Source organism: Glossina fuscipes, unplaced genomic scaffold, assembly GCF_014805625.2.
Source record: "Glossina fuscipes isolate IAEA_lab_2018 unplaced genomic scaffold, Yale_Gfus_2 116, whole genome shotgun sequence".
Taxonomy (NCBI): domain Eukaryota; kingdom Metazoa; phylum Arthropoda; class Insecta; order Diptera; family Glossinidae; genus Glossina; species Glossina fuscipes.
In genome coordinates this window covers 4,079,308-4,087,549 of record NW_023998459.1, presented here as the reverse complement: position 1 = coordinate 4,087,549, position 8,242 = coordinate 4,079,308, and the positions used below count along the sequence as shown (strand labels likewise).

At 34.0% G+C, this 8,242-nt stretch overlaps 1 protein-coding gene across 1 annotated transcript; it reads left to right on the top strand.

Annotated features, from left to right (window-relative positions):
• The first annotated feature begins 2,623 nt into the window (after window positions 1–2,623).
• LOC119640252 (trifunctional enzyme subunit beta, mitochondrial) lies at window positions 2,624–6,649 on the top strand. The gene is made up of 7 exons (XM_038038146.1): window positions 2,624–2,875; window positions 3,171–3,321; window positions 3,428–3,602; window positions 3,661–3,861; window positions 4,123–4,297; window positions 4,356–4,486; window positions 5,947–6,649. The coding sequence occupies exons 1-7, from the start codon at window positions 2,818–2,820 to the stop codon at window positions 6,448–6,450; spliced, it is 1,395 nt and encodes a 464-aa protein (XP_037894074.1). The 5' UTR covers window positions 2,624–2,817; the 3' UTR covers window positions 6,451–6,649.
• The last annotated feature ends 1,593 nt before the right edge of the window (window positions 6,650–8,242 follow it).

The window sequence follows — 8,242 nt, the reverse complement described above, 5'->3', positions numbered from 1 at the left end:
TGTCGTATTTAAACTAGCTTTTATCCTTAAAAAGTCGTTACGTTTCGAAAGTGAATTATTGTCAATTTATTATCGGTTGCCAGGCTTATGCATGTTTGCGATGGCTTAGGGGTTCATTTGCAATTTGGTCCTGTACCGGATGTAAGTGTGCTCCTATACTGATAGTGTACATGCTTTTTTTTCTTTTTCTTTTTTTTCTTCTTATTTGTTTTATTATGCTTATACTCAATTTTATTGTTAATTAATATTAGTTTTGCATTAAGAGCCTATTGAACTCGACTGTTATTTGTTTAGTTGAGTTTCTAGTATAAGTGGAATAAAATAAATAAATAAATAAATAAAAAAAGAAAAAAAAAATTCTAAAAGGATAAATTAGCTTTTCTAATAAAGGAAGTTAGTTCCCCGAGATGACTTACATTTTTTGCTGCAAAGAGATCGAGGAGACAGCCATATAACTTGAAGAAGCTAAAAGAATCTCTAATGCCATCAAGCCTGTGACATCTGAAGATTAGATGCTCAGCAGACTCAACAACATTGCAAACTTCACAAACATCACATGGTATAGCACGAATCATTTTTAAATAAACTTTGTCATAAGTGTGACCACTCATGAGTCTATAAAGAATTTTTCCCAGGAATTAAAAAACGATACAGAAACGGATTTGAATTGAAATGTGGGATTTAATTTATAGAAAAGGCGATTGTATTTAACGCGCGGGATCTCTTTAATTGTTGAAGGATGTGGTTGCGAATTGCCGGAATTGCTTGATTGGAAGTGTATTTGATGAATAAAATTGTCCCATCAACACGAGCTCTCCCTGCATGAAAATCGGCTTTTACATTTTAAAAAAAGCCGCAGTGGCCAGGTATCCAAACGACGTGACAGTCATCCACTTGAGATTCATGCAACATCTTATGCATATCAAACACATATTGATTCTCTGCACCTATTTTATTTATTAGAAGTAAAGCTGACCTGCTGTCCGAAAATATAACAAACATTCTGATACCATCAGAGATAGCAACCTTAATAGCATGTCGACTGGCGAGCAACTCAATAAAAGTTGAGATAGATGTTTCACGACCGAGAAGGCAGATACATTATGTCCGACGGAACCGTCGGTGGCATGTATATCGTAGCCGTTGTTGTAATAAAAAAGGACCTTTTCGTGGCATAACATCCTCATACAAGAGAAGTTGACATTTTGTTTTGAGGTAGAGATCGGTTCGAGAATGTTCATGAAGACTTTGCATTTGCTGGTAATGAAATTCAAGGGGGGAATTGAATCTAACTTATCAAAAATATGACGAAGTTTTTGATAGCAAAAAGTATAGCTGCAAGTGACAGTATCATTGAGAGATATAATTTCTTGAAAAACGGAAGGATTTATCATCTTGACTTTAAATAACTCCTTGACTGCCAAAATCGAAAAAAACATTTTATAACAATTTTTGTAATAGTAGTAGTAGTTTTATAACAGTTTTAGTAAGAAACAAAACAATTTTGTTTGGTATTTATTTCGTTTTTAATTTACAGCTGTTTGCTTTTATAAATGCAACTCTAAGCAACTAACCCAACGTGAACTATTTACTTTTCGCGTTATTTTCCAAGCATGACAGAGTGTATTTAACAGTACGTATGTGAAGCCAAAAAAACGAAAATGGTCAAACAATAGCAAATGCTATCATATAATATTATGATTATGTGATATCAAAGCAGCCGAAAAACGAAAATGTAAGCTAAGTTTTAGAATAGCGAATTATGTTATTCTTGCTGATTATTTGGCCAAAAATGGGAAGACAAATTCATTCAGTGTTTATATTAATTACTAAAGAAAAATTGTCGTAGTTTATATTGGAAGCAAATTGATGTAAGACTTACTACTCCTATAATAACATCAGTTTGCAGAATGCATTGAGAGGCAGTGTACAAGAATTATCAGAAAGTAGAAAGAAAATTAACAAATTTTCATTATTTTCTTGCAATTAAGCGAAACTATTTAATAACTGCGAGTTTAAATTCGAATAGGATATTCAACCCTCGGGATGAGGTATCTGTATTCATAAAAGCATTCAAACCATCTACGTTCGTAATTATTTTTTTATGCTTCAACTCTTTTTTGAAAAGAGTAGCAATAAATAATACAATTAATACAATATTGAACCTGAATATAAAAGGCACTACATTATCGAATGTTCCTTAAAATGTATTCCATATGTTTTACTCAACATTGTTGTCAGAGAACAAACGCTGCACACAGATATTGAAAATATTTCAACATAGATTTTTGTGCAATTAATAATTTTAAAGAATTTTTCACAGATTTTCTGTGCCGTAAAAAGCATTCTGGTCCTATTTCGAGCAGAGTTACCACGCTCATATGTAAGAGTTGCTTCGTTTATTTATCCGACGCGGAAACCGGCTGCTACTTGTCGAGTTTTGACAGCCACAAATAAAAATAAACAAAGATTTTTTCCTTCTTTTCTGTTTTTTAATTTCTATATGGATGATAGAAAAGGCTATCGCGAGCGAAAGTTAAGTTTCGGACACGTGACTACACTGCCGCATTGTGGAAATGCAAAACCTCCCATGATCAAAAATTTGAACCTTATTAGTAAATGGCAATAATTTAGTTGCACTGCTTAGTTAGTTAATGTGAGGTTTGCGGGAAATTGTGAATTTTGAGAACGCTTGGTTTAGTTTTTTTAACGATATTAGAAAAGAAGAAATTTATTACTACATTTTTTATTTGAACAGCTTTCAACTATTGAAACTAGTTTACTGTGCTATTAAATTTATTAGTAAGCAATATAAAGATGTTCGCAAGCCTACGCGATGTTTCCTTGCGAGGAATTAAACGACTTTGTCTCAACAGTGAGTATAGGGAACAAAACCGTAATGGAAAAAAATAATCATTTTAATTAGAGGCTTTCTAGTAAATAAATATAAAGAGAGAAAAATTCGTTAATAATCTTATAAATGATTTCATTACATTAGTTATCTTTAATTTTTGATATATTTCTATGTTTGAGTCGTCACTTTTTACGTGGTCAAAGTCCATTTTCTTATAATAGGTTGCGAAGTAATCACCAAATTGCTCAATGATTATAAAATTAAAGGTTTAATATTAACACTTTTACATTTGATATTAATAACTTTTTATTTACAGATTGTTTCCGTTGTCTATCGACTGCCCCTGGAACGTTTGAATCCAATAAGAAAAATATTGTACTTGTTGATGGTGTACGAAGTCCATTTTTATTATCAGGAACAAGCTATGCGAGATTAATGCCACATGAATTGGCGCGTCATTCACTTTTGTAAGTATTTTGCCAAAGTTGAATAACAAAATATATGACGTTTTACAAAAAGAATATTGGAATTCATATTGTTCAAAGAGCCTTATTGACCACTTTATTTTTAAAGGAGTCTTTTACGGAAAACGAGATTGGATAAAGCAGCCGTAGACTATATAGTATATGGTTCAGTTATTCAAGAAGTAAAAACTTCCAACATAGCTCGAGAAGCTGCATTGGCAGCCGGTTTTAGTGATAAGACTCCTGCCCATACCGTTACAATGGCTTGTATTAGTTCGAATGCTGTGAGTTCAATATTATGTAAACTTTTTATCTAATAGAGAAAAAAGCAGATTATCTTAGGCTATAACAACTGGTATGGGCTTTATAGCCACTGGAACCTTTGACACTATTGTCGCGGGTGGGGTGGAATTCATGTCTGATGTACCTATTCGATTTTCCCGCAAAATGCGTTCACTTATGATGAAGGCTAGTAAAGCAAAATCGTTAGGACAGCAATTATCGTTGTTGGCGCAGTTTAGACTCAACTTCTTAGCACCTGAGGTAAATAAAAATAAAACTACTCTTGGCTGTGTTGCCGCAATGCAAGAGATTGTTTTCTACTTGTTTAGAAAGACTTGTTGTGCGGTAGCACATTGCCTTAAATTTATAGGTATGCCTTGATGAATTTTCGAAATTGCTCTGCCAAACGATGTTTGTGTTTCATGAGCTACTGTATTTATTGTTGAAGACATTTTTAAATTCACGTATTTCATTAGATACAAATATCAGTATTCAAGGAGATCTTAATATAATATTATCTAGTTGCCGGCTGTAGCCGAGTTCTCTTCTGGCGAAACTATGGGACATTCTGCAGACCGCTTAGCAGCAGCTTTTAATGTGACACGTCAAGAACAAGATGAGTATGCTCTGAGGTCACACGCATTAGCTAAGGAAGCCCAAGAAAAGGGCTACTTTACCGATTTGGTGCCTTTCAAAGGTAAGAATTTGCATTTTACCGTGGCAACAATTTAAAATTATTTATTGTTTCAATTTAGTTTCTGGCGTTGACCATACAATTAGCGAAGATAATGGTATACGTGTTTCTACAAAGGAGCAATTAGCCAAACTAAAAGCTGCTTTCGTTAAACCTCATGGAACTATCACAGCTGCCAATGCTTCTTTCTTGGTAACTCTAATATTAATTTCTTTCACATCATAACTGTTTAAACTTTCATGAACTCTTTGAAAAACCCGTCACAATCTGTTTTTCAAATTTCCTTTTTTCTATCCATTGAGTTTTCCGTAGTCTTTTCAAATTATGTTTTAGTGTAGAATGGATAGCATTAATCCGTTGTTTAGTCGAGTCAGTTAAGCGAGAAATGAAGTTCCTACTCCTACGAGATACATAACATAAAGAAAAAAGTACCTTTAAATTTCTCTCTAATATTTTCGTCAAAATATGAAACAATATTCCATTTTGATAATATTTCTAACTATTGCCAGCTGCTCGCCCCGTTTCTTAATTTTATTCGTAGGGTTTCAAGTTAAAAAATATTACCCAGTGCACACAAAACCCAGAACTGTCTGTTCAACGCTTTACTACAGTAGGCCAATCATTTTTTCTGAAAATTTGTTTGAATAAGTACAGTCAAACTTTCACCTTTCAGTCGTAAGACCTGGTGCAATAAGGTTTTCGATTATCAGTCCAATAAGCACTACTATGAAGTACTCTATTTTTCAACAGCATCATTCGTTGATGCTTTATTAAATTAACAGAGCAGATTAGCAAGAAACATTAAGTTGCGATTACGACTGTTTCACTTAGGAAAAAATTGACAATAGATATTTCTGATTTGAAATTTTTTAAATTGCTGTTGTATGCACTACTATATGGAATATTGGGTTCTTTTGTGTAAGACTCCTTACATTAGGCTAAATTTATTTTTTCGTTGGCGTAGGTGGTTGTAATAAGCATTTCAGTGTTGTTGAGTGAACACAAATTTCCTAGAGTCAAATTTAACTTTATACCATCTTCAAAAGTAACATGGCTCCACCATCCGCAATTACTAATAAAACTTCACTGAAAACAGACTCGGCGTAAAATTGACGAATGTGGGCGATCCAAACATTAAACATTAAACGTAATGTAATAAAAGTGTACATACCTCCACTTACAATTTTCCGCCTTTTAGAACAATTAAAATATATACAGTATATTCCTTAGGGTATTTCGGAAAGGTACTTCAATGTATTACAAATATTTGAAACATCCATTTTGAGGATAATTAGTTTTGAGAAATTTTTGCAGGTGATAAAACCACATAAAAAGCGTATTTTTGACAATTTTTTTCAGGCGAAGGTAGAGTGATAAGCATACATTTAAGTACTAAAAAAAATTAAGATAAAAAAAAGGGCAATATTGCAACAATGTTCAGGAGTGCGTGGATGACATGCAACATGTATTCACTCGACGGAAGACTTAAATTTGGTTTAACTATGCACATTACAGTGATTTAAAAAGCGCTGTCTGAGAGAGAGAATACAGCTTTAAAGTCTCATATATGTTTGAGATCGGCAACCGATTAAATATAAACTTTACATATTTGAAATTAATATCTTGGTAATAACGTATTATACATATTCTAGACAGATGGCGCCTCAGCTTGTTTAATAACAACCGAAGAGAAAGCTAAGCAACTGGGTTTAAAACCTAAGGCTTATTTACGTAACTTTACGTTTGTTTCCCAAGACCCTGTCGATCAATTATTGTTGGGTCCGGCCTATGGTATCCCAAAATTATTACAGAGATCTGGGCTCACTCTTAAAGATGTTGACGCATGGGAAGTACATGAAGCCTTTGCTGGTCAAATTGTTGCTAACATTAAGGCTTTGGAATCAGATTGGTGGTGTAAAACATATTTAGGCTTAAGTGAAAAATATGGAGCCCCGGATATAAATAAATTTAACAACTGGGGAGGTTCCCTCTCTATTGGACACCCCTTTGCTGCTACAGGTGTACGACTATGTATGCATGCCGCCAATCGTCTAGTTAGAGAAGATGGAAAATTGGCTGTTGTTTCTGCTTGTGCCGCTGGCGGTCAGGGTGTAGCCATGTTACTAGAAAGGCATCCAGCGGCCACTGCAAATTAGATGATTTTTGATGTCAGAAAGAAAAAATGTAGAGCGAGTTTGTTTACCTTTCCTTTCCAAGTACGTATATCTACTAAGAGCATTTATAATGCATAACTTCTAAAATAAGGGTTTTTTTCTTTTTAAATTGAATGATGTAAAAATTAAGAAACTTGTCTTATATTAAAATATGGTCAATGCTTAAATAAAATTAACGGACTTGTTTTTTCCTACTCGTTCTCTCTCATATTTACTTAATATAAAGTTCTTAATTTCCTAATTTTCGCATTTCATACTCTATCGCTAATGATTTATTTAATATATTCATTCGACGTAAAATTATCACAAGATAGCAGTTTGAGTCCGTTTTACCCAGCCTATTTTTTTAATGACGTTAGTAATTACTGTGCTACAATAGTTGTAGTATATACTTATTACACGCACCCACAAGAATAGGGGCGTGCTCATTTTGTGGTAATATTTGCCACACCCTAAAGAAAACTTGAGTATACATATATCCTTGATCAGCGTCAAGTTTAGAATCGATTTTGTTTGTCCGTCCGTGTGCTGAGTGAATGTGTATTGGCAATCACAAACATTGATATATTTAATATACCAGAAATATAAGTTCTTAGATGCACGTTGGTACTGAAAAGGGGCCAATTCGGCCAAGGAACACCTCTAAAACAAACTCCACACTGAAAGCACATCTGTATCACAACAAAAATGTGTGGGCTTGCTCATGATTCATAAATTATGGAAGCTGAAATTTTGTAAACTTTACTTTATGGAGGACTTCAGCATTGATGCTCAAAAGCAGAAAAAAACAATATTAGAAATTATTCTTTGCATTCGGCACATGAAGATACATTGTCTTTAACTAGAAAAGATTGGGGACGCCTTATCCTTATAAAATACCAAACTTTAATCGGTTTAGTTTTTCTTACTCATTTTCCTTAAGTGCGATGAGGTATTTGTAGCTCAGATTTGTTCCAAGAAATTTATTTATAAATTAAAAAGACGTTCTAATTTGAAATACTGCATGCAGTTCTTATTGCTTTGTCGGAATTTATTAGAATAGTTGATGGTGTTAATGTTTCCAGAAATTTACGAAATTTGCAGGATTACCAGGTTATGATGCTTACTGTACAAATCAGGAAACAAGGTTACTTTCTTACGAGTATGAAAAAGAACCAACATGTGCTAGTAAGCAGCCACGGCAGTTGGCAACTGGAGATATATACGTGATTTGCGTGCAACGCAATCAATTTGCAATTGTAATTTATCCTTTGAGCGGGCAGCCGAGAAGATTAGGATTTTGTTTTCTAACTGGAAGCCTATAAGATAATGGTGTACAGCCGTTACATACTCCGATTCAAACAGAATAAAACAAGCAATCAGGTGGAGTCTGCAAGAACAGGATTTCTCTTCAGCCGAAGGGTATAAGATAGCGGTGCCCACGCTCGATATCACCCAGCGTATCGCGTTCCTTATAGGATAAAGAACGTTTCTATCGTGCGGAAAGTCCACAAACATATAATAAGAATTTTTTCCGCCTGAAGATTTGGCTGCTGCTGGGCAACTAAAGAAAAATGTCTGTTTGTTTGCTATTTTTATAGCCATTGGCTGTCATGTTATAACTTAGAGCAGATTGGTCCAATTATAGCTTAGAAAATACTGAAACTTAGAGAATACTCAGTTCTATTGACACTTGGAAAACAACTCGCCTTTGGGTGAATTTAATTGTTTTATGTTTGACGATCGACCACAGTCGACTCTTCATGCGCTTATCTTTACGCTATATAAAAATACG

Coding starts and splice junctions, on each gene's coding strand:
- LOC119640252 (XM_038038146.1), top strand. CDS start 2,818: ATGTTCGCAAGCCTACGCGATGTTTCCTTGCGAGGAATTAAACGACTT. Junction 4,298..4,355: donor CGATTTGGTGCCTTTCAAAG/GTAAGAATTTGC, acceptor GTTTCAATTTAG/TTTCTGGCGTTGACCATACA. Junction 4,487..5,946: donor CTGCCAATGCTTCTTTCTTG/GTAACTCTAATA, acceptor TACATATTCTAG/ACAGATGGCGCCTCAGCTTG.